Source organism: Gouania willdenowi, chromosome 15 (assembly GCF_900634775.1).
Source record: "Gouania willdenowi chromosome 15, fGouWil2.1, whole genome shotgun sequence".
Taxonomy (NCBI): Eukaryota; Metazoa; Chordata; class Actinopteri; order Blenniiformes; family Gobiesocidae; genus Gouania; species Gouania willdenowi.
This window is the reverse complement of record NC_041058.1, coordinates 9,554,052-9,579,353: the sequence shown is the minus strand read 5'-3', so window position 1 is coordinate 9,579,353 and position 25,302 is coordinate 9,554,052. Positions and strand designations below refer to the sequence as shown.

Here is a 25,302-nt window from a genome sequence, read left to right as displayed (position 1 = left end):
GATCAAATAAATGATTTTTAAGTAAGTGTTATATTCTATGCCAGGGGTGTCAAACTAACTTTAGTTCAGGAGCCAAATACAGAGCAGTTTATTCTCTAGAGGGCAACAGATTTTATGCAGGAAAACAAGTAGTTTCAACATTATTGTGGCCTATTTTTTGCTTCTATGCATACATGAAATACAAAACATATAAGAAACTGACAACATCCAAGCAATAAGTGATAGATATCAGTCTGAACAGGGTCTTCATTTTAAATTTCCTAGATTTTGTGACCAATTTCTATTCAATTATGGAAAATATCATCTCACAATTTGAGGAAAATTGAAGGATTTTGTAAGAATGTTGAGTTTTTCCAACATTTTCACATTAAAAATGATTATGCAATATGAGCCCCTGCAAATATTATTCAGTTTCATTTACACAATGATCAATGTTTTCTCTGTCATTTTTACTTTCTCCTGCGGGCCAAATTGGGAGAGATTGACACGTGTGTTCTATGCCGTCCTTTGCAGTAAACTGAGCATTTAAATGTATCGTGGGTACAGAAATTTCCATCTCAATCACTTTACTATTACAGGTTATCATGAAAAACCTTTGAATATATTTTTCATACATGCAGTCAACAGTCCTAGTGATTGTCCACTTACACAACACCAAGGATCTCCAGCCTCCAGAGGGAGTGGGCATTGGTGGAGACAGGTCCAATTGCGTAATACATGATTCTATAGATTGAAAAAGAAGATACGCGCAGTATGACATATAAATCACGTTTCCTCAGCTGACATAAGAGGACACGTTTTTTTAAATGACCTTTCAGGCTCCTCTCCTTGTTCTGGAGAGGGAACGGTCAGGCATGCATCACAATGGCTGTGGAGTAGACGCAGCGTATCACCACCCTTCAAGTAACCTATGAGAAGGGAAAAAAGTAATAACATTATTTCTTTAACGGATTGAAATGTAGTATAAGATCTATAGCTTTTTCTATCAGATAAAGACATAGCGTAGGCCTCATAGATCAATGAATCAAAGATCCTTTTCTGAGAAAAAAAAAGATGCAAAAGGTTGAAATTGCTGCTTGAACGTTTGTTTTGTTCTCCACTGTAAACACTTATTGGCATTTTCTGAAAAGTTTCCCGCATTGCACTGTGGGATGTGGAGTCCTGTATCTGAACATAGTCTTTTTCTTCATTCTTACAGTAATTTCTTGTGTTTCTTTGTCAAACGAGGAGGACAGGGATTTGCTTGATTCCATTTTGCTCCAGTTCATTCCCAATATTCCCTGTGATCACGTCACTCTGCAAGACATTAAATTTTGACTTCAAAATAAACATCCGCCATTGTTTTTCCGCAACCCTCAGTCCGTGAATACACCAGAAAAGTGTTGGGAAGTCACTTTGACAGAGTTTTTGGGGAGCAAATACAAAAAATCTAAATACGAATGACGTAAAAACACATCTATACATCAGTTCTATAAATCTTGAACAAGAGGGTGTAGAAATGAATATTTAAAAAAAAAAACTTTTGAGCAGCAATTTCAACTTTTTACATCTTTTTTTAAACAAATGATTTTTGAGTAAATGAGTAATGTCAACATAATGTCTTTCCGATTAAAGATTATATATATGTACAGCTTTAAGGTTAACTTCAATGTAAATAGAGTTAAACAAAGGTGTTTTGGTCACACAAAGTTCTTTCCAACCAATAAAATAACAAAAAAGAACTTGTAAAAAGATCCAACAGACCAATGGTGCAGATGCAACTCAAAATGACTTCCGAAATAATTTCTTAATGCATTTTAAGATTATAAAATGGGTAAGAATGGCTCAAACAGGTGCTAAAATACATTTCAAATGTGTAAATGTTCCCAGTAGAACATCTTTAGAGAAACAAAGGGATGATCCCTTAATATATGTCTTCCATCCCAGGCTCCAAAGCCTTCAACAATCTAACAGAGAGGGTGAGGCATCCTGCCCAGGGCCTGTGGAGCTTTACAAAAGAAGATACTATCCAAAACTGCTATTGAACAAAGCACCACTGAGGGACATAAAAATGTATGAGACATTTCTATTAAGATGTGTGCTTCTATTACAGATCAATGTAAATGTGCATGGGGAAATGGCTTGTTTTTAATAATAATGTGCACTATAATTGAATTGTTCAGATACATTTTAATTAGGGCTTTTCAAAAAAAAAAATCCACTTGCCTTGAGCAACCGCCCTCCCGCAGCAGATGGGGGCCACACTCCAGAGTGTCTGCTGAAAGGCTGCATTAACAACCAGGCTGTCACTCAGGCTCCTGTTGTCTAACTCAATGCCAAAAGACAGGTGCTGAAAACCAACAGGTGCACCATGATTAAAGAAATATCTTAACATGGATGAAACTCAAAATTAATCAAGAAAAACTGCTGAAATAATACAATTAAGCATAATATTATAACCACTTTGATGACTCGGGAGGAGTTTTTCTTTTGGCAAAAACTGCCAAGGTGAGATTGATTCCAGTTGCATTAAAAAAGACTGAACACAAATTCATTTTTGAGCATAATACACTCAATTTTTGGTTTCTTCTGTCTCTGTAATCAAATATACCCTTTCCTTAAAGGTTAACCTACATAGTTTACTGTGCCTATAAATATATTTAGATTAAAAAGATAAAAACTCAAAGAGAGCATGAAATACTAAACACAGTGAAGTGAGCAACCACACTTTCCAGTAATTTATGTAGGACCATTCATATTTGATCTAATTTCCATTTGCATAGATTCCAACTGGAGGTTTTATTAAACACCTGTGGGTATTAAACAAAATTAAACACATTTCTTTCACTTGTATTTTTCAAGTTTTTTACTCAGATGTGCAGATGAGAGAGTGAAGATGACCAGGTTGATTGGCCAATTTAGAGTGACCAAAAATGTGTATTACAGTGTGGGACCATGGAGACTATACAACATACAATGTGGGACTTTCTCACTGACATAATTTTTTTTTTGGAAAACTAATAAATAATCAGAAGAATGGAAGAAAATGGTCATCTTCACAATTAAATTATATAATATCTTATTTGAAGTCTAACATCTCATCTGGAAGTAAATGAATGTGTCTTGCTGACTCACCAAATATCTCTCCGAAGACACGCTAACCAGTATCAGGTCATCTCCAACACGCACCTTCTCACCCTCTGACCTCTGTCTGGATGCTGGGTGGACAGTCCACCAACAAGCCTCACCTGAGATAAACAGGATTGAGAAAAAAATATGATTTTGTCACATGCAAAATTACCAAAAACATAATTTTTAAAAAAAGTATAGTGCTTTTACCCCAAATTGTGTCAAATATAAATTTAAAAAAAATGTGAATTTGTTCAGACACCTGCTTTATCCTCTTGGAGTCCAACATCAAAAGCTAGCTTGTCATTTGAAGACTGAGTTGAAGACAAACAGCTGAGATACTATGAATGAAACAATGACAAAAATGTTAAAATTCTAGATTCCTTTAAGTCATACATTTGTATTACATAGAGAAATAAAACCAACCATGCCACTGTATGAGTGCGTGAACAGAACCGCTTGGCCGTACAGAAGGGTGCGATGGCTTACTCCAGAGCAAGTCTGTGAATCATATTTAGTGCGAGTAAACAATGCATTTAGTATTATGTAACCTTTAATAACTTAGTTTTGTGGAATCAAAAGGAGAAGAGGAAAGTTTCACCTCTGCATTCAGGTGCTCACTCTGGGCCAACATCTCCTGCAGAGCTTGAACAGAAAGACACTGGGCCAGGACAAAGCCACATACGGACAGGTCTGGTGGAACATTCTGGAAAAAAACAAAAAAACAAAAAAACACAATAATGTCCATTCTTCCAAAAATTAACCGTCCCCATGATTCCAACCCCACCGACACCAGCCTGGTGTACATCTCTTGATTCAATCATTACACAATTCTACTGAGAAAACAAAACACCTCGAAAATCTCAAGGGGGACTCGCCACTCCAAATTTTAGTAATTACTCAATAGCAATTCAACTACAATACATAGAAGTGAGTGGTGGCCAAGTGGTTAAGGACGCTGGGCTTGTAATCGGAGGGTATCCCACCCGGGCCATCGCTGTGGGATGTTGAGCATGTCCCCTAACCCCCAACTGCTCCCAGAGTGCCATAACATGGCTGCCCACTGCTCCTCAGGGATGGGTTAAATGCAGAGTACAAATTTGTATATGTGTAAAAACATACATACCAATAACTAAAGGCAAAAGCCCCGATTTAATCTTAATCTTTAATCTCATTTAAACCGATTCATCACAACGTCTCAAATGTTAGTTGGCGTGAAGTAGAACAAACATTTTGTACAAATATTTCAAGACCAGACTCATCATTCAACACCACCCCTGTTTCAAAATCTCTACAATATCCTCAGCTCTGGCACCCTGGTGGACATGTCACAAACTTACTAACTCCACTTTAGCACCTTCCACACTCACACCCCTATGAAATATTCCAGACCTGCTGCTAAATAAAAAAAACACAGAGAGGGGCATCACACACTTACAGCACATCTTTCCAAATAACTCACTGGTCTCATTCTCATATCTAGTCAAGAAGTTTGGCATCTGGAACACCCAATCCTTGGAATTCCTGCAAATACAATCTACAGTCCTGGCAACATACAAAAGAAACATAAGCACATCCAAAATATACACTATCATCTAAAATCTGATGAAACAATATCCATTCCCCATCATAAATGGGAAGAAGATCTGGCAATTGCACCTGATGCCAACTTCTGGAACCAAATCTGCAATAACATCTACAAAATGTCTCCAAATGCCAATCTACAATTAATACAATTCAAGATATCGTCTCACAGGTCATACAATTTCCAAATTTAGCTCAAATTCAGGTATATGCACCAACTGCACTCAAAACACCTCAAACACTCAAATTCACGCCCTATGGTTCTGTTCACCAGTTCACCAGTTTTGGAGGTTGGTGACGGAATCCCTCTCTGCCCTCTTAGACGGCCACATCCCACTGTCCCCCTCATACGTGGAGACTTATCATCCATTACCCCATTACCACCAGAGAGCAAATACCTACATGTAGCCCTAACCATCGCCAAAATCCAAAGCTAATATTGTTATCCCACTATGGAAAAACTTACAATCAGACTACATCTCCATCACATTGGTGACAATACACACCCCTCAAACAACACTAATACACTCCCGAGAAGACGAACTCGTTGGCCAGTTCCTCTGATGTTTCATGACATCATTTAAAATGAAAGAGCTCTTACTCATTTATTTTTAATTTCCCACACAACTACACACACACACACACACACACACACACACACACACAATTTGTAATGATCCACTCCTCACCTATTGTCTCATTGTACTGTGTATGTACTGCATTATTTCTATATATACTGTTTCCATCATGTCTTGTATGGGGCAATATAAAAAAATAAAATTTAAAAATGGGGGTACATGATGGCACTGCAGGGGATACTTGAGAGAGAGAGAGAGAGAGAGAGAGAGAGAGAGAGAGAGAGAGAGAGAGAGAGAGAGAGAGATGACCAGAAATGATAAAAACTCAGATATAAATCTATTCAAGAGGCACTAAATCAGGTCAGTGCCCCCTGTGCAGTTGTCAAGAATTTCTGAAAAAAATTAAAATAAATTTTTTAAAGTTTTAAACTGTTATTCTTTTTTTTTTTTTTTTTTTTTTTTTTTATTAAAACAACACACGATCTTAAACCTCTGTATTTTCATACTTTCACTTTGTGAAATATAAATCTAGTTCAAATAAAATGCATTAAAAAAATAAATAATAATAATAATAATAATAATAATAATAATAATAATAATAATGGGGTCACGAGCCAAAAAAGGTTGGAAACCACTGCACTAAACATTGTTCATACCCACTTATTTACAATATGAGATTCTTTAAATTGTGTGTTATCACTTGTTCATTCTATCATTGTGCTCTATAGTTGTTTTTAAATAGTTTTCTAAGCAAAATGTTGTAGTCAGAACAAGGGGGGCTTGAGTTCAGAAATAAGAGAAAAGGGGTAAAGTTTGAGAACCACTGATCTATAGCATCTATAGCATCAAATATAACTGGTTTGGAAACTTTATTTATGTTTACAATGAATAATTGGAATCACTTCAGTCACGTCCCTGCTGTAAGAGTGCGAGCAGGAACTGTATACGATCCCTTTGCTGTGGATTTTTTACCTTGCTGTTAGAAGTGAGCTCCAGCCTGCACAGCCTGCTGCCAAAGCCTTCTGCAGCGAGACACAGCTTCACGTGTTCCTCGTGGGAGGAGAAGGAACTCTGCAAAACCACCTCATCTCCCTGAGCAAAAACACAAAGGAAACGTCGAAGCTCAGCTAAAGTGTGAGTGAAAAACAGTCGTTGAATATTTCAGCTTTTAATTGTTAAGCATTTTACAAAAAGTTATATTAAGCATAATGTATTTTTTTTTTAATGGCAATGTCACTTTTTGCGTTTGCCAACTATGACGTTACTGTTTTAGCAGTAAGAATGAAAAAAAATAAAATAACAACAGATATTAAGTCAACATTCTAGTTTTTAATTGATCTGTTTTATTGGTTTACATCCTTTCCTTTTTGTTTATTTATTCTTTTCATATCTGTAATCTTCTGTTGTGTATTATGTATTTATTTCTGACTTGAGGTTTTATCTCATCAATACAGAGTTTGTCCATGTTAAACTTTTGCATTATGTATATTTACCTTAGTAGTTTGTACATTCTTAAAATAAATTATTGAATATGTTAATATATTATTATTAAAGAAAATGTAGACAAAAAAAGGAGTTCACTATAGCCACAAAAAAGAAAAAAAAAGTAGAAAGAAAACAGTTAACTACTTTTCCCATGATGCCTTGCAATCAGGACATAAAGTGAACAGCTGATTCAGCACCTGTGAGGATTGGTTTATTTAGATCCTAGGTTCCCAAAGTGGGGTACAGGTACCCCCAGGGGTACGCAAATAGTCATAGGGGGTACGTGAATGAAAATAAAAACACTGTGACAACATTGGAAACTAGAACATAAATAGTTCAGCTCATGCTAATGCTAGGATTATGCTAATGCTATTGCAAGTCTAATGCCAGGTCAAAGCTACTGTTAAGGGAATGACAATGTTATGTTAATGTTAATGCTATTGCTAGACCAATGCTAGGTTAATGTTATTGGTAGGCTAATGCTTGGTTAAAGATAATGCTAAGTCAATGCTAATGCTAGGTCAATGATATTGCTAGGCTAATGGTAAAAATAGGTTAAAGCTAATACTAGGTCAATATTAATGCTAGGCTAATGCTATTGCTAGGCTAATGTTAATGTTGGAATTAAGGATAGCTAATGCTAATGCTAGGCTAATGCTAAGGCTAGGACAACATGCATTTTCTTCCGGAAATGCAAATATTCTAGTTATTGCTATTATTATTATTATCATGTATTATTCCTCAACAGGATAGGTAAAATCCAGGGTCAAATTTCACTGTAGTTCTACATTTTATATGATATTATGTTTAATAAGTGTGCAGGAGTAGGGGGTACATGGCTTCTGGTTAAAGGTGTGAAGGGGTACGGGACTGTGAAAAGTTTGGGAACCACTGATTTAGAGTAACGTATCTTTATTGATCTTGCATGTCATTTATTGCTATAAAGGCAATGTTATGTAAACGCAGAGTTTTGGGGGTGTTTTGATTTGTTTTTTTTTACTTTTAGATTTTATTTATATAAAGTAAAGTTTTTTTTAACCTAATACTCAGCTGTTATTGGTCTAAAGGTAAGTGATTACTCCATTGTTATAAAACATTTCTTATGTTATGGTGGGGTTTATATTCCAAAAGGTATTGATTACATTTTACTGTAAGTTCATCAATAGACATGTACAGTAGAGTTCTGAAACTTGATTTATCTTATCTCTGTGTTATTATCACTGCAGAGTTGTCAAACTTGTTAGACTTCACTTCCTATTTAAGGAAGTGCAGGGAAGGCTAACAGACTAATGGTCTCCCAAATTCAGCCAGCATTCCCAACACCTTTTTTTTTTGCCCAGCCTGCAAAGCCTCCATATTGGGAAGATATTGTACTGTGTGACCCCTAATTCCCCCTTCTATCCTCTCTCCATATCAGCAGTAGCCACTCTGTAATCAGTCAGTCACACCGCCCAAAGCAGAGGACCTGTGTGTGACGGTCAGACTTACTCTTCCCTTAATGGTTCCCAGTGCCACCAGAATGCATCCAAACAAAAATACAGCTCACTGGGGGGGCATGATGTGTCTAGTTAGTGGTTGTCATTTAGACTCTAGAAAAAACCTTATTAATCAAATAATTAGTGCAGATATTTACCATTTTTGCAAAAATCCCAAAAATGACAAATGGAAAAAGTGGTAGTGGTACTTCCCAGAATATTTAGTTATTTTTTTTATTAAATAACTGGGATTTTCAGCAGCATTTCAGCTGCTTCTGATGTAAAAAACTAAAGACATGGTATAGGATCTGATCTCTAACCATTTCTGAGAGCAAACCATGTCAGACAGGCTTAGACGGATCGACTGTGCTTTATTCTGAATTGGGTTCAGAATAAGTCTTTGGAAACTGAAGTGTGTTACAGATTCATTACAGACACACCGCATGTGGCATGGCCTTATCAGAGAGTGAAGATTGCACACCGTGGGAAGACAACAGGCAACTATAAGAACAGTGGTTTGATTAAAATTAGTTATTTCCAGAAATATTCAAGTATTTAGATTAAACTTCAGAAAAGGTATGAAGCATTATTGGAAAAAGGTTACGTTTCCTTCTATATTCAGTATAGAGCATTATGACCTACATGGAGAGGGAACTATGTGTTTTAAGAATAGATACAGTCGTGGAAAAACTCTTAATAGAGACAATTAAAGCATCATTTTGGCTGATTATTGACATGTTTGACTCACCGTACGTAGAAACTGGAATTCCTCCTCCCCTTCACCAGTGTCAGCCATGGCCTGGACCAAACCTTCCTCATGAGGCCAAGATCAAACTACTCACTATGGTGCACTAAGGAGGAGTCACACAACCAGTGTGACCAACATCTATAGGGTGGGTGGAGCTGCTTGGTGGGACGGAAAGATTTAGCCTAAAACAATTGGAATGTAATGTGGCTATGTTGGCTTCTACTCTTCTACTTCTCTAGGAAGTATTTCTACTAGTTTGTATCCTTTTTTAATAGTTTTGTATACTTGTGGGAAATTTTAAATATTCTTTGATTAGCACAGGGGTTCCCAAACTAGGGGCCGCATGACGTCATAACAGGGGGGTGCGAGGGGGGTTGTGGTGGGGCAGGGGTGTTATACTCATTTTAGTTCAGGGGCCAAATATGGAGCAGTTTGAGCTTCAGTGGGCCACAGGATCTTCACTTAAATTCCCCCGATTTGGGGAATTTGGGGAAATTTAATGGAAAAATTTCAAGAAAATTTGCCAGATTTTGGCAAAATTTAAACTTCTTTCAAGAATTTCATATTCAAAATATTTTGGATCTTAATTGCATTTTTGTATTTGGAGAGGCTGGGATATCCACGCCAGAAATAGTTGGAAATTTACAAAATGTTTCATGATTTTTCTATCATTTTTACTTTCTCGAGCGGGCCTAATTTGATGCTCTAATGGGCCGGATTTTGCCCCCAGGAGTTTGACACATGTTGGCTGAAGGTGGGGGGGTATTGCAAGAATGGCCTTGCTGAACCTTGAGCATGAAAAATAGAAGAAAATAAAATGTTGCATTTTATTAATAGAGCTTTATCACTGTTCTGTAATATGTGATTGAAAAGTTTGTGTTATTTTTTTGAACATTTCAAATTAGATTTTTGATTTTTCCAAAAAGGTCACTTTTTTTCCCCCATTTTTTTTTTTTTTGATTATGAGAAAGCCAATCCTCACTCTTATTTCCAACAGAACTTTGGTTAGTTTTTATTCCTTTATTGTCATTTACCTACATTTTTTGTGTCTACAAGTTTCATTTTAAACAATATAAGGGCAAAACTAATGAATAAGCTACATGCTAGATCATGCATGTGTTATTTATTTATTAAATAAATTGTTAAGCAGTTGAAAATAGTACAAGCTACAACATTTCATTTAGCGGTACCTTGTTTCCACATACAGAAATGCTTAGAAAAACAGAAAAAGAAAAACAGAAATGTAATTGGCTAACAGAAATTATTGTCAAATTGTACAAAAATCAAGGGAATCAACTGTGATCAGGTATTAAGGAGTTGTTGCAGTAGTTATCCAGCCATTTTTTTGCTGTAGCCGGGTTTGCTGTTGTCTTCGTCGCAGTCACAGTCGTTGGAGCAGCAGTCGTTGCAGCAGCAGTCATCATCATCATGATCACATGGAGAATGGTCGTCACATGTGTCATGTTCAACACTGTTAGTGGCACGCCAACACTTTGGTCTGTCAGGGACCGCACCCACATGTTCTAAGAACGGCAGGTAATCCAGGCTCCCGGTTACGTTGCAAACATTTGGGGACCCACATCCACCAACTGTCAGTGGTCCATCCTCCACTGGAAATGGAAAGAGAAGTGTTTAGGTTCAAACAATATACATATAACAACTATGTGCCATTCAGTCTGAATGTTTTTCAGTCCCAACATACACATCAACACCGCTTGTTCATGTGTATCTTGTTGGGTTTTTTCTTTCTTATTATGAATTTCATATTTTGATAAGCGCATTGAGATGACTGTTGTAAATTGCGCTATACAAATAAAGTTCAATTGAATTGAACTGGGTGTGATTTTTCTTTGAGGATTTCCCATGTTATCATCTTCATTTTGTACTAAATAAGATTACTTTATTGTCATTTGAAAGAAATTAAAAAAACCTACTGTATATTTATTTTCATATACCTACTATATATCATTTGCACTATGTTTATCTACACTACCAGTCAAAAATTTTAGAACACATTTCAGCATTTTTTGTTTGTTTTAAATGTGCTTTATAAATAAAGTTTAAGTTGATATATGATATGTGATTTTGTTCATTTTTCTTGAAAAACTTCTAGCTGCAAAAATGGTTAAAAGTGTGGAGATATGGAGATTAAATAATTAATTATCACAATAAAGCCAAGAATCATAAAGTCTTGTTTTGCATACTTAAAAAAAAAAATAGACATGATTTTTATCTATTGTATTTCTTATTTTATTCATGAGGATTAATAAATGTGTGTCTTAAAATTGGGTATGTTATTAATTGTATTTGTAATATGAAATATCATAGTTGATGTGATTGTCTGGTCTGTATTTTTTTGTCATCTCTGTGGACTGCAGGTAGGTGGTTGCTAAGGAATTAGCTAATGGGGATCCTTAATAACACAAAAAACACTAACCTGTTGCTTTAAAGCAGGTATTCTCCACTCCACTGCAATGCACGACAGACGTGCACACATGGTGGCTGCTGTCACAACCAGGACACTTCAGACCATTTTTTAGTGGAACAGTAGGGACTAAAAAAAAAAAAACATTTATCAATTGCACTGAAACTACATTTTCATCATTGTTATTATGCATTTCATCCATCTGTACTTACAAGGCAGGTAGTATGAGTTGCATTCATTAGTGTCACAGCACATTACTGATGCAACTGCCTGTTTTCCACCCAGGTTAGTTGAAATGATATGAGGGCCCGTGTTAGGACACACTCTTGGTGGTGCACAGTCCTTGTAAAGTCTATGTATCACATGTCCAGATGAGATAACTGCAGAGCAAAAGAAGTAATTTTCTTTAGAATAATTAAAATCATACATGTTAGAAAATTAACAATTAAAGACTTGACAGAAAAAATTACTTAGAATGGAGGCTGTGAAGCACATTGAGTCCTTGGGGCATTTGCGCTGGACTGAATCTTTGCAATACAGATCATCAGTGCAGGACTCACACCAAAGGGCTCCAGCTGTAGTGAAAACAAGGCAGAATAAAGCCCAAAACGTCATTCTTATGTGGCAATATATGTTGCATATTAAAGAAAACCCTTTATCTAAATATTTGAAATACATGTATAAACTAAAAGTTGCAGAACTGTATAGTTTCACACATTTGCATCTATTTATTTAAACCTGAAAAGGAAGGTTCCATTCTCTGAACTCTGTAAAAGTAATTTATCTACTTACCAGCGCTGGAGACAGGCCAAAGAAGACACAGTGAGAGGATTAGCTTCATCATGTTCAACAGGCGGATCAGTAGCTGAGTAAGAACTGCTGCTCCGTAGCATATTTTTCAAACTTATATTCTGTTAAAGGACTAAAGAAATTACGGATAATGAAAGCATCTGCGTCTTAATTATTGGGTGTCTTATGTCATTTTTTTGGCTGAATAATAAATTGCCACTTGATACTGCCCTTCTCTTTTGGTACAAAGGGAAATATACATGTTCAATCACAAAATGGAAAAAGACTATTAGTACACGTACCACACCTATGTAATTAAGTTCCTCTGTTTAGAAACATTCACGACACGTATTTGCGTAGATGGAGTGACACCCAACACTGAACCTACCTTGCAATAATGAGCAGTTGTACCCATTGTGCATGGTCATACCTTAGAGCAGGGGTTCTCAAACTTTTTGGCTTCCGCCTGTCATCCAAGCACAATTTACTGCCATTTGTTGCACTTAAAAGCCATTGAAATGATCCTTTTTGTAAAAGTTTCAACTTAAATATTTATATTTGTAGTAGAAATTAATTAGAGTACCTGTACTAGTCTTGTATACAGTATAAGCAAGGAAAATGTACACTTTCATATACACTAGGCAACTCAATGTGCTTTATATGATCAAAAAGTGCAACAGAAAATGTTAAACAGCTTAAAAATCAATAAGAAATTAAATGAGCAGCAAAAACATGCTAATAAAATGTGCTTAATGTATTATCCAAAATGTGTGTACATTAGTTTAAATATATATATATACATATATATAACAAAATGACAAGAAAAATAATCCAGATAATCACATTGTAGGATTTTTTTATGAATTCATTTGTAAATCCCTCGGTAAAATACGTATTTGGTCACCTACAAACAAGAAAGATTTCTGGCTCTCACAGACCTGTAACTTCTTCTTTAAGAGGATCCTCCACTCTTTACCTGTATTAATGTCACCTGTTTGAACTCGTTATCAGTATAAAAGACACCTGTCCACAAGCTCAAACAGTCACACTCCAAACTCCACTATGGCCAAAATCTGTGTATCATTCATTTTTCATTATGTAACAAAAACATGAAAAATGAAAAAAACACTCATTATTTGATATTTGTTTCCAAAACCAAAAAGAAAAAAAAAGGAAAACGCCTTGTTTTTCAAATTCAAGCTCTTTTGCTTCGGTACAGAAAATGAAAAACAGAAAATGAAAAACGGAAAACCAACACCTTTATTCGTTTTCTCCATTACCGCTTTGCCAAAGTACGTGCCCCCGAGCTGGAGGTCATCAGCATACAGGTGATAGGAGACCTCACTGAACTGCTGGATCAGTTCGCCAAGAGGGAGTAAATAAATCAGGAACAAAAGCGGCCCAAGGACCGAACCCTGGGGTACACCCCACTTTAAGTCTGCAGTTTCTGACACAGAGAACGTTCTACCAGTCAGCTAAGATCTGAACCACTCTAACACAGGGCCTGACTTCGTTGTTTGTTCTCCATCTCTGATCCACTGATATACAATATAAACAATGAATAAATCCTGAGTGTATCTTCATCTCAAAACAACCTTAAAAAACTCTGAATTGTTGTTCTTACCTTTGTTCTTTTGAACCCAGATGGTTGTTGATCCACTACCCTTAGCTGCCTCACGCAGCTCCTTCTTTTTGTTGAATGCATCTCTCTTTGCGTGGCATCTTTGAACTCAAAAAATGAACTAAATATATTTAAAGGAAGATTAATTCAAAAAAGGGAAATGCCTAAGTTAAACCTATGGAACAAATGCAAAATATGACATTGACTGACTAAAACTAAACCATCATCTTATTCATATCATATACTATATGCATATCATATCTCATTCAACATGCATGGTATGTGCATGATCATTTTACAAAGCCATCTGCACCTAACAATATTTTTTAAACATTATTCGTACATTTATTTTTTTTTTTTTTAAACAATATGTTTTAATCACTTGATTACAATATTTTTTTACTCAAAGTATGTACCAAAAACTTGAGCAGCAGTGCAGACAGAAGCCCTTTTCGCGGGAGTCCCTATCATTAACGTCATTGATTAAGTCATTCAATCGTCCCAGCCTGACTATAGCTAATAAGTAAAATGACTTACTTACAGGCTCTTCAACTCCCCCAAGTTGTCAATTAGGGGCAAATAAGCTCAAATACAACCTAGGCTCTCCATAGGTGTCCTCCGTAGGCGAGGGGCGCAGGATCGAGGATAGAGCTCAAGTCATGTGACGCCACAGTAGAAAATATGTTACGCAATTTATTTCTAAATTATTTTTTAATATAATTTATTATATATGAGGGGCAAAAAGGAGAAAACATACATATTTTTATTATCTTAAAAAAACACCTTGACAAAAAGGGCACTTAGGCCAAAAGGGGCACCGTCCACCCTCCGCCCCCCCCTCTGCACATGCCTGGAATCAGCCATCACCCTTCAAAGTGTACACGTGAAGTATGTTGGTTATATTGGTGCATCGGTACCCATTTGTAATTACAAACTTTTGTATTAATAAAACATGAAAAATAGTGGTTTTTTGGGTTTTTTTTAAATATTAAATTCGTATTCATGGAACGCCCTAAGCTATGTTTGAGAATAACTGCCGTTGCATTTTAACGTTGAAGTTGCTCCAGAAAATGAAAGTGTATTAATTAATGTACTTCAATTCATCACATCATATAACCAGTTTGATATATTCATTAAACAATAAAAAATAAAAAGGATTTGCCTGATTCGCAACAATTTTATATTTCTTTTTGCACATTTTTGTTTAAAATACTACAGTAGAAAAATGTATGTGTCAATTAGAATATCAAGAAAGTAAAACATTGATTAAAAAACCTTTGAGATCAATTGACAGATCATCGTAATTGTCTACCACGTGTAAAGTCAAATCAATATTGCATATCAATACTAACCATGAGTGAGTGAGACCATTGGTGAGAAAAATGTTACTATTTTTTATTTGATAATCAGCATCGACTATCATATACATGGAGATGGAGCTTTAATGTGTTTCAAGAATAGATCTTACAGTAAGGGCAAAAGCTCATATACTGCTCACTTATTTATCGAAACAACAAATAATAGTGCAAAACATGAAGTAAAGGTGTTGAAGTATATTTTCCCTCTGCCTGTAAATACAACAAAATATTTGATTTCAGTCCACACGACCAAATATCCATAACCTTGGCTGGCATCAGTCAAATAGCATAAGTTGTTAGAGGGATAAAATAATTAAAAACTAAAAAGACCTACAGTTAATTCTGCCAAATTTCACCTCATTACTAAAAATCGTCAAAAATGATATTATGGAAGTTTTTTTTTTCTAATAGCTTATAAAATCAAAGTTACTAAATGTAAATAAATGAAAATAAAAGGCCTTTGGAGATCTGTTTAGCTTTAAAATGCCAAATTGTGGCACAGAACACTAATACTTGTATGACATGTATAGGCTGGGTCAATTAATTACAACATCTATTACCAAAACAGGCACAGGCTTGTCATAATTAGAGCTGAGGTTTAAAAAAAAAAAAAAAGAAAAAGAAAGAAATGGAGAACTATCATCCTAAAACCGGCTTCCGCTCAGAAACGAAGTATTTGTTACCAATTTGGTTTATTTTGATGTAATTAAGTCAATGCACCACAACACAAGGATCTGTATTGTTTTTGGCAAAAGTAAAAGTGATAGATTTAGTAGAATTCAATGATAGCAGTAAGAGAATAAAACAATACAAACATAATACATCTGATTTCTGGCTCTATAAAAAATGGAATAGCAAACTATTATTAATTTCTTTCTGTTTTTTTAATGAATAACCTGGTCTTTAGTGATCAAAATTTACAATACTGGACCAAACTAATTTAATTTTAACAGATTTGATCATACATACAAACATCCAGTTTTGGCTTCCAATAAAATATAGAATACAGGAGGCTGGTGTTCTTTCACCACCTTTAAAGCTTAAATTTAAAGCTATATTTTGTGATTAGCGCCATGGAAATGTAATCAGCGCTATGTAAATAAAGTTGAATTGAATATATATTATATGTTTGCCATTAATACTTGTAAATGACATTTTCTTGAGTAACATTATTATGCAACACGTGGCACAATTTTCCTGCAGCATGTGTGTTTTTAACATGGCACCACAGTAACTGCTGTAAATATGACTCTTTCCACTTGATGGTTGGTAGCAATTAATTCTAATACAAATACAAAGGTAGGTAGATCAATTTGAGCCCACAGTTGGTATTTGGCGTTTTAAGGTTTAATTGTAAGGTGTAACAGTTGTAGCAAATGAGTCCAATCAAAAAATATTACCAAAACAAAGACAGGTGTGTAATGTTTCCACCCAAGGTTAAAAACTACTAAGAAACGGGTGTGTTAAAAATGGACATGACGATGTTCCGCCGCATTCAATGAAAGAAGGGCCGAGTTGAATAGGTTTGGAGTTGGAACACAAAAACAGTCATTTTCATTGGCTTGGTTCACACCTGGGCAGTATATATATAGGTAAACAGACTTTGAAGAGTGAAGTTTTCATCCACAGCACTTACCCGTTCTCTAAAATGAAGCTGATCCTCTTACTGACTCTACTCTTCACACTCTCTACTACAGGTAATTTGGATTACTATTACATAATAATGCGAATTGGTACTGCTGTCTAAAGAAATGTGCTTTTTTTTTATTATGATTAAATAGTGCAAATATTTCATTTAAATAGTTTTTATGTAAGAGTATAGGAGTGCACATACTTTTTGGTCTAATTTTCATGGGAGACAGTTGTTGCTTGGTCTTTACTTTTTAAGAAGAAAAAAAAAAAAAAAAAACTTGTATCCATAACAGCATTACAGGAAGAAGAAAATATAGGGTAATGTTTTGACATTTTACTTAAATTTAACTGAAAATTAGCTCAAGAAAAAAAAAAAAAAAAAGTCTGTTCTTTAAAGCCTTGTGTAGCTTTCTAATGGAATTTGTGTTTCAACCATTGAAAACTAAACGTACCAAATGAAAGACAGCTTTTTAAACACTCACAAGAATTTACAGTTACTATCTTAAACCACTGAACGTTCTGTCATCCTGCAGAATGTCATCAGCGCTCATCTAACACTAGAAGATAATGATGTTTAACATATTTCACTATTAAAACAGTTTGAAACGCTTGAATTTTACATGATTCTTTAAATTGATATGCATTGTTCATTTTAAAAGGGCCTGTGTACCCCTGTACTTTTTTTGAGCGCACATTTGTTAGATCTGTAACTATAATATTTTATTGCTGTAAGCTAATTGAACTTAATTATTAAGTGCGCCAAAGCTACCTTTATTATTTAAGCTGAATAAATAACTTTAATCATGCTTTTTTCTTTGTCTTTATCTTTTTTTATTTTTATTTATTTATTTATTTATTTATTTATTTATTTATTTATTTATTTATTTATTTATTTATTTTAAACATTTTTAACTGTTACAGCTGGAGCAATCTGGTGTCTTCACTGCATAAATCCTAAGGATCCACTATGCATGAGGCCAACGTTATGCAAATGTTCCAGCAGGAGCGTGTGTATCACAGCCTCAATTATCGGTATTGTATTTTCTATGCTTTTTCTATAGTTTTAGATATCTAGCATTCAAACAGCTTCCAATAATCTTTTTTCATCCTTTTTTTTAATTTCTTAGAGCTATCAAATGAAACCATAGCATACCGTGTGTACAAAGGCTGTGCACAAAAAAATGTGTGTCCAACTAGAGGCCTTCAAAAAATATCAACCAACTTGGGTGGTGTGCATACAATTGCATCAGCAGAATGCTGCAATACTCATAAATGCAACAGGAAAACTACACCATGTAAGATAAAAGACCAATTATAGCCATAATTTGTCATTTTTACATTTTATAATTAATAAACATATTGTGTGACTTTTCTTTGATTTTTTTTTTCTTTTCAGTCCCAACAATTCCTTTGAAAAATGGTTTACAGTGTACAAGCTGTGATCCCAGCACACGTCACTGCTCACGTTCAGTGCATTGCAAAGGAGAGGAAAACGTCTGCTTTGAAGCCACTGGTTAGTAATTTTTCTTACCACCATAACCAGTTAGAAGTTTTCAAACTGTGACAGTTTATTATGCGATTGACCGCAGTATTTAATGTAAAACTAAGCTGTGTGATCAACTCATTGGGCCATCATTTTATTATCTTGGTTATATCCCATTCATTTTGCAATAAAAAGGAAAGTCATTTTAAAATGCCACTTTTATAGTGAAGTAGATTAAGCAATAATCAGTCATGTTTTTCAATTTAAATTTAAAAAGGAATCTTTTTTTCCTCTACAGTGAGAAATTATGGCTACAAAATGTCCAAAGTTTCTGGTTGTGGATCTTCAAATGTGTGTAATGCGGTGAAAAGCCTGCATTACCTACCTTTCTTGGAAAAATTAGGGAGAGTCCTTGGAAGACCAAAATGTGTACCTGCCTCCAAGAAAAAAAGAAATGAACATAAATGCTACAAAATGTATGGCTACGGAAAAAGAAAATACTATTATCCTTGCGTGGTTCATGTGCCAAAGAGCACAACCAATGGACCCGCTGCAACAACCACCACCACCACTGAGCCCACAACCACCACCACCACTGAGCCCAAAACCACCACTGAGCCCACAACCACAACCACCACTGAACCCACAACCACCACCACCACTGAGCCCAAAACCACCACTGAGCCCACAACCACCACCACCACTGAGCCCAAAACCACCACTGAGCCCACAACCACCACTGAGCCCACAACCACAACCACCACTGAGCCCAAAACCACCACTGAGCCCACAACCACAACCACCATTGAGCCCACAACCATCACCACCACTGAGCCCACAACCACTGAGCCCAAAACCACCACTGAGCCCACAACCACCACCACCACTGAGCCCAAAACCACCACTGAGCCCACAACCACAACCACCATTGAGCCCACAACCATCACCACCACTGAGCCCACAACCACCACCACCACCACTGAGCCCACAACCACCACCACCACCACTGAGCCCACAACCACTGAGCCCACAACCACAACCACCACTGAGCCCACAACCACCACCACCACCACTGAGCCCACAACATCCACCACCACTGAGCCCACAACATCCACCACCACTGAACCCACAACCACCACCCCTGAACCCACAACCACAACGACCACCCCTGAACCCACAACCACAACGACCACCACTGAACCCACAACCACCACCACCACCATTGAGCCCACAACCACCACCACCACCACCACTGAGCCCACAACATCCACCACCACTGAGCCCACAACATCCACCACCACTGAACCCACAACGACCACCCCTGAACCCACAACCACAACGACCACCACTGAACCCACAACCACCACCACCACCACTGAGCCCACAACCACCACCACCACCACTGAGCCCACAACATCCACCACCACTGAACCCACAACCACCACCCCTGAACCCACAACCACAACGACCACCACTGAACCCACAACCACCACCACCACCACTGAGCCCACAACCACCACCACCACCACCACTGAGCCCACAACATCCACCACCACTGAACCCACAACCACCACCCCTGAACCCACAACCACAACGACCACCCCTGAACCCACAACCACCACCACCACCACTGAGCCCACAACATCCACCACCACTGAACCCACAACCACCACCCCTGAACCCACAACCACAACGACCACCCCTGAACCCACAACCACAACGACCACCCCTGAACCCACAACCACAACGACCACCCCTGAACCCACAACCACAACGACCACCCCTGAACCCACAACCACAACGACCACCACTGAGCCCACAACCACCACCACCACCACTGAGCCCACAACCACCACCACCACCCCTGAACCCACAACCACAACCACCACCCCTGAACCCACAACCACCACCCCTGAACCCACAACCACAACCACCACCCCTGAACCCACAACCACAACGACCACCCCTGAACCCACAACCACCACCACCACCACTGAGCCCACAACCACCACCACCACCACTGAGCCCACAACATCCACCACCACTGAACCCACAACCACCACCCCTGAACCCACAACCACAACGACCACCCCTGAACCCACAACCACAACGACCACCACTGAACCCACAACCACCACCACCACCACTGAACCCACAACCACCACCACCACCACTGAACCCACAACCACCACCCCTGAACCCACAACCACAACCACCACCCCTGAACCCACAACCACAACGACCACCACTGAACCCACAACCACCACCACCACCACTGAGCCCACAACCACCACCACCACCACTGAGCCCACAACATCCACCACCACTGAACCCACAACCACCACCCCTGAACCCACAACCACAACGACCACCACTGAACCCACAACCACCACCACCACCACTGAGCCCACAACATCCACCACCACTGAACCCACAACCACCACCCCTGAACCCACAACCACAACCACCACCCCTGAACCCACAACCACCACCACTGAGCCCACAACATTCACCACTGACAGCACAACAACTGGGCACACAACCACCACCAAAAAATGTGTCTCTTGTAAATACTGCTCAAATAACAAAAGCAGCTCCTGCAACAAATCCCATTGTCGAAGCACTGGTTGCAAATCCAACAAATGCTGTTCGAGTTCCAGATGTGGCTCATGTAACAATGGTAGCCTAAGAAAAAGATGTACCAGTGGGTCCGCTAGTAGAAATAGCTGCTCCACGAACAAGTCATGCTCAAGCAACAGATCTTGTAACAAGTGTTGCTTTAAAAAGAGTAATGCTCCATAACTAGCAATTCCTGCTCCTGCAACAAATGATGCCCCAACATGTGGTTAAATTCCATTGTCAGCATTTGATGTTGCAGGTAGTTGTTTGCAATTTATTTTATTTATTTATATTTAGCTCATCTTGTTTCTTTGTTAGTCTTCAATTTTTGCTGAGTGACTTGAAGTTAATAGTCATTTGTTGGTACTGATTTTGTCATATTAACTAAAGTATTTTACCTGACTTTTGTGAAACTGGGGCTTTGTAGGATCTTTTGCTTTTAATTAAAATCTGGTGTATTGAAGCAGAAACAAATCTAAAACATTGATGACTGTGGCCATCCAGGTCTGACTTTAGAAAGTAATTATTTAATGTGTCGACGTTATCCACACTGTTTTTGAACATAAGAATCTGTTTCTGAAATGTCCTGTCATAGTGTATTAAAATGAAATATATTGAATGATAAATAAAGGATTAATTACAACTGGTAAAAATGAAAGAAAAAAGTGTTTTTGATTATCTTTCAATGCCTAGTCGAACCGTCACTTTTGATATTACACAAAATACAGAAATCCTCACTTAAAATTTACATTCCTACGCATTTATTTTTAAGAATAGTGGTTAAAGGATCTTATAGGATTGTGCTTTGATCAACCTAATCACCTACTCATGATTACATTGATTATATAAGGGTGCATGTCAAGAAGAAAGAATTGATTAATGAGAGGTATTGTATAATATTTTTTTGCCTTTTGTAATTTGTATTATTTGTAATGATTTATGTAAATGTGTTATGTATTTTTATGTCTTAGGGACCAGGTCTGCGAATTAGCTGTTAGCTGCATGGCCTATGAATATGGCATCGGTTACTTGTAACAATGCTTCTTGTTCTGTCCCTATCAAATAAACATATATATATATATATATATATATATTTATTTCCCTGCAGGCTGAAATATAATTGTTGCATATCATTACATTAGATGAAGTACTTGCATGTCTTTCCAAAGTTGAAGTCACATGGTCATTTGTCAACAAACCATGCTGTGATTTCCACCTTCTAAATTGGTTTGTGAGTAAATTATCTTCAATTTATTGATCTATGAGGCCTACACTATATCTTTAATGGTTAAAAAATCACAGTCTCCAGCAGCTATATTGTGTAGAATATTAAGTTTTTTTTAATTTTGCAAAAAAAAAAAAACCTGTACTATTTGTATGCACCCAAGTCTGCCCAAAATGAAACTGCAAAGATCCCTTAGCAACATCCTCCTCGTGATGGATTGATAAACCTGTGCCTTAGGCAGACAGCAGCAGACAGAGTGATGAGGGGGAATGAAAATTACCTTTGAATTGATGCCACACACCTTTCCATGTTAGAGCTATCACTGCTTGACAGAAGAGCTGGTCTGGCCCGTATCTTGCACAGGGGGGAAATGGATGGTAAAGAACAGTACAGAGACTCTGACAAGCCAGTAGCAATGTACCTCTGCGACAGAACAGCGCGTAGCAGCATGGTGTATCGTCTTTGTAGGAGTATGGTACAATTAAAGCCCAAACAATGTGCTGAATGTTTTCTTAGAAATTCACAGATCTCAAACCTCAGGGGTTCCTCTGGGTTCCCTGTGGAGAGGCAGGATTCTAAAGGAGTTGGTGAATGACAAAGACTAAAGGAAATGGCAAAAATGTGACAATCCCAGCTGACGGTAGCACCAGGAATAACATCAAGAGCGCCAGGGTTTAAGGAATAACTAGTTATTTTACAGGTGATGTTCACAAAGCTGCCATTGTTTCCTGTAGAAACCAGTTACAAGACGTGATGTCTTACAAAACCAACACAAACTCACAGGTGTCAGAAAATTGGACCTGAGAAAAAACCCTTTGAGGACTCTACTGCTTCTTAACAAACCGTGATCTATCACGTTAATTTATTGTATTATTATTCAAAATATTTTAAAATAGGTTCCGCATTCCCAAAAGTTTTAATTTTCATGGGTTTGGATGTGTTCAAGTCCCTCTGTGATATTCAATGCCATGGCCTGAGATTCAGCTAAGATAAACTCCACCACCCAGCAAACCTGACCAGAAAAAGCAGCTCAACAAGCTCCAACTTTAATGTTTTCTCTTAACATCTGCACTTCAAACTGTTCTGTATCAAAGCAGTGCCGTAAAACTACTTCTGCCTTCTTGTTATCTGTAACTATCTCCAACTATTTTTTTTAGTATTTCAAAACTCTTACAAAGTACAGCTCATTAGAACGAATTAAAGACAAGTTATATCTCTCTAATGTTGCCCCGTACAGTTTGTTTCCTTAAAAAAAACATTCTTTTTAAATATCCAGTAAGTTACTCAATGGTTATGAAGACAATCCTACGTGATGTCTATTGAGTTTTTCCAACAATAATTATTCAGCAACATACCACATTCATACCTCAACTGTATGTACTGTGAATTCTAACATTTTCTGTCAATATACAAAGATTCTTTAACTGTTAGTAAATATTAGTGCTCCATCTGCCCAGTAGAACACACTCTCCATAGCCTATATGTTTACTGGATGATAAAATGGGAGACAGAGTGTTCAGCTATCAGTCTTCCCACTTAAGAAACCAGTTCATACTTTCAGTACAGGAGGCCAGCACTCTTTAAAGGGCCCATGTTACACTAAATCAACTTTTTTGTGCTTTAAACATCATAAAGGTCTATTTGGGCTTCATACACATGCCCAAAGTGTTTTTTTTATTGATTCCATCAATCGCTAGTTAGAGGGTGATTTGCTCCTTTCTTACTGCAGGGTGAGCCCAAACACCTCGCTCCAATTTGATGACAAATTTGACGCGGCACTGAGCTGGAGAAGCCACGCCTCCAGGAAGCTCTCTGCCATGATTGACATGTAAACAGACACGTCCACAAAGGTGAGCATTTCAGCCTCCTTCGCGCAGTGCTATGTATGTATTTTCTACAGTCTATGTATGTACCGGTGAACGCCCCACCCCCACGCTCTGTCTCTCGTGTTAATAAAGCAGCATGAGCTCGGCTACGGAGTGGGTGGGAGGAGGGCGGGCCGTCCACTGGCCCTACGTCACCGTGCGGGGAGGAGAAAGTCAGTCTCCCGTCTATAGACACGCCCACTTATGAATATGCATAAGTAGGATGCAAATCAGCCTGTTTGTGTAGAGTTGCTCAGAAAGTGACTTTTCAGAGGCTAAAACTCTGGAAAACAGGCGAGTTTGAGAAAATAAACCTCAAATACTATGTTTTTGGGGTTCTTAGAACAAATAGAGATGGCTGAAAAATAGCATGACATGGGACCTTTAAAGACCAGCTAACTTCTTCTGGTGCACTGATTAATGGTCAATTATTACTCTTGTTTAATTTAGATTAACATTTTTGATGCCTTACTCATGTCACGCTCTCCTGGGGTGTCCTGGCTTTAGAACTAACATTTTCTGATGTGTGTAGTTCACACACAGTCCAACCAGTGTGGGATCTATCCTGCTCTGTTCTTTTTTTTTTTTCCCACTCACGCTAACCAGTTGAGGCAGATGGCCGCCACCGCCGGGTCTGGCTCAACTGGAGGTTTTGAGTTTGAAGCTTTACCAAGCAAACTCTGAGAAAGTACTTTCACTTTTTTATTACATTTCTTTCTAGAGATATTGGTACTCGATCCGAGTTTGACAGGTATATTGTGGTATTTGGTCATTTTGCATTTTTCGAAAGAGTTTTCTCTCCATGTTAGTTTCATCATGCAGCACTGACACCCTTACCCAAGCACCCATTACTGCAAGTCAGCAGAAGACTTTGTCAAGTATTTGCCAGAGGGTTGCACATTTCTAATAACAGATGGATCGAGCCGTCGTTGAGGGGAAAATAAACTTATTGCAATGAGTTAGTATAAAGATTAACTTTGCTACCTTGGTTAATAACAGAACCAGCAAAACCTATCAGGATGGTAAATCTGCCCTAAGAAATCAGTGATATACATGGAGTAATACGTTTCAGAAAAATGGTTTAATTAAATGTGATGCACATATTCTAGTCTTAAAGGTAGGGTAGGCGATTTTCGAAAGCTAGCATGATTTGGAATGTAGCCTCCCTGATGGCTCCACCTTTACCCCCCTCCCCCCGTGCGCCATCTCACTCACATGCATGCGCACAGCTGCTCCAGCAGCTTGTATTGTGTAGAAACGTTGTCTCATGTCTCATTCAGCAGTAAGTAAACAATAAATTTTACCAT

At 37.6% G+C, this 25,302-nt stretch overlaps 3 protein-coding genes across 3 annotated transcripts in view; 1 reads left to right on the top strand and 2 right to left on the bottom strand.

The window, feature by feature from the left end:
* Positions 1-9,026, bottom strand: part of ryr2b (ryanodine receptor 2b (cardiac)) — a 77,174-nt gene extending 68,148 nt beyond the window's left edge. Inside the window, exons 1-9 of the mRNA XM_028467936.1 lie at positions 8,979-9,026; positions 6,243-6,362; positions 3,730-3,814; positions 3,535-3,668; positions 3,371-3,449; positions 3,115-3,227; positions 2,206-2,329; positions 812-908; positions 649-723 (exon numbers count right to left, since the gene is read on the bottom strand). Of these exons, the coding sequence (XP_028323737.1) occupies positions 649-723; positions 812-908; positions 2,206-2,329; positions 3,115-3,227; positions 3,371-3,449; positions 3,535-3,668; positions 3,730-3,814; positions 6,243-6,362; positions 8,979-9,026 (875 nt within the window). The remainder of the gene's footprint in view (positions 1-648; positions 724-811; positions 909-2,205; positions 2,330-3,114; positions 3,228-3,370; positions 3,450-3,534; positions 3,669-3,729; positions 3,815-6,242; positions 6,363-8,978) is intronic.
* A 1,063-nt stretch (positions 9,027-10,089) lies between these two features.
* LOC114477185 (phospholipase A2 inhibitor and Ly6/PLAUR domain-containing protein-like) lies at positions 10,090-12,318 on the bottom strand. The gene is made up of 5 exons (XM_028469356.1): positions 12,196-12,318; positions 11,874-11,978; positions 11,616-11,783; positions 11,416-11,532; positions 10,090-10,588 (listed from the first exon to the last, which is right to left on the bottom strand). The coding sequence occupies exons 1-5, from the start codon at positions 12,245-12,247 to the stop codon at positions 10,308-10,310; spliced, it is 723 nt and encodes a 240-aa protein (XP_028325157.1). The 5' UTR covers positions 12,248-12,318; the 3' UTR covers positions 10,090-10,307.
* Positions 12,319-16,749: 4,431 nt separating this feature from the next.
* LOC114476917 (mucin-2-like) lies at positions 16,750-21,570 on the top strand. The gene is made up of 7 exons (XM_028468932.1): positions 16,750-16,868; positions 17,725-17,835; positions 17,931-18,098; positions 18,200-18,316; positions 18,585-19,225; positions 19,271-19,665; positions 20,650-21,570. The coding sequence occupies exons 1-7, from the start codon at positions 16,820-16,822 to the stop codon at positions 21,086-21,088; spliced, it is 1,920 nt and encodes a 639-aa protein (XP_028324733.1). The 5' UTR covers positions 16,750-16,819; the 3' UTR covers positions 21,089-21,570.
* The last annotated feature ends 3,732 nt before the right edge of the window (positions 21,571-25,302 follow it).

What these genes read in the sequence shown, in the direction of transcription:
- LOC114476917 (XM_028468932.1), top strand. Translation starts at nt 16,820, where the DNA reads ATGAAGCTGATCCTCTTACTGACTCTACTCTTCACACTCTCTACTACA. An exon ending in CAACAGGAAAACTACACCAT is followed by an intron (nt 18,099 to 18,199) that starts GTAAGATAAAAG and finishes TTTTCTTTTCAG; the next exon opens with TCCCAACAATTCCTTTGAAA. An exon ending in ACCACCACCACCACCACTGA is followed by an intron (nt 19,666 to 20,649) that starts GCCCACAACCAC and finishes ACCCACAACCAC; the next exon opens with AACGACCACCACTGAACCCA.
- LOC114477185 (XM_028469356.1), bottom strand. Translation starts at nt 12,247, where the DNA reads ATGATGAAGCTAATCCTCTCACTGTGTCTTCTTTGGCCTGTCTCCAGC. An exon ending in CAACTCATACTACCTGCCTT is followed by an intron (nt 11,533 to 11,615) that starts GTAAGTACAGAT and finishes TTTTTTTTTTAG; the next exon opens with TCCCTACTGTTCCACTAAAA. An exon ending in TACCTGCTTTAAAGCAACAG is followed by an intron (nt 10,589 to 11,415) that starts GTTAGTGTTTTT and finishes TTCCATTTCCAG; the next exon opens with TGGAGGATGGACCACTGACA.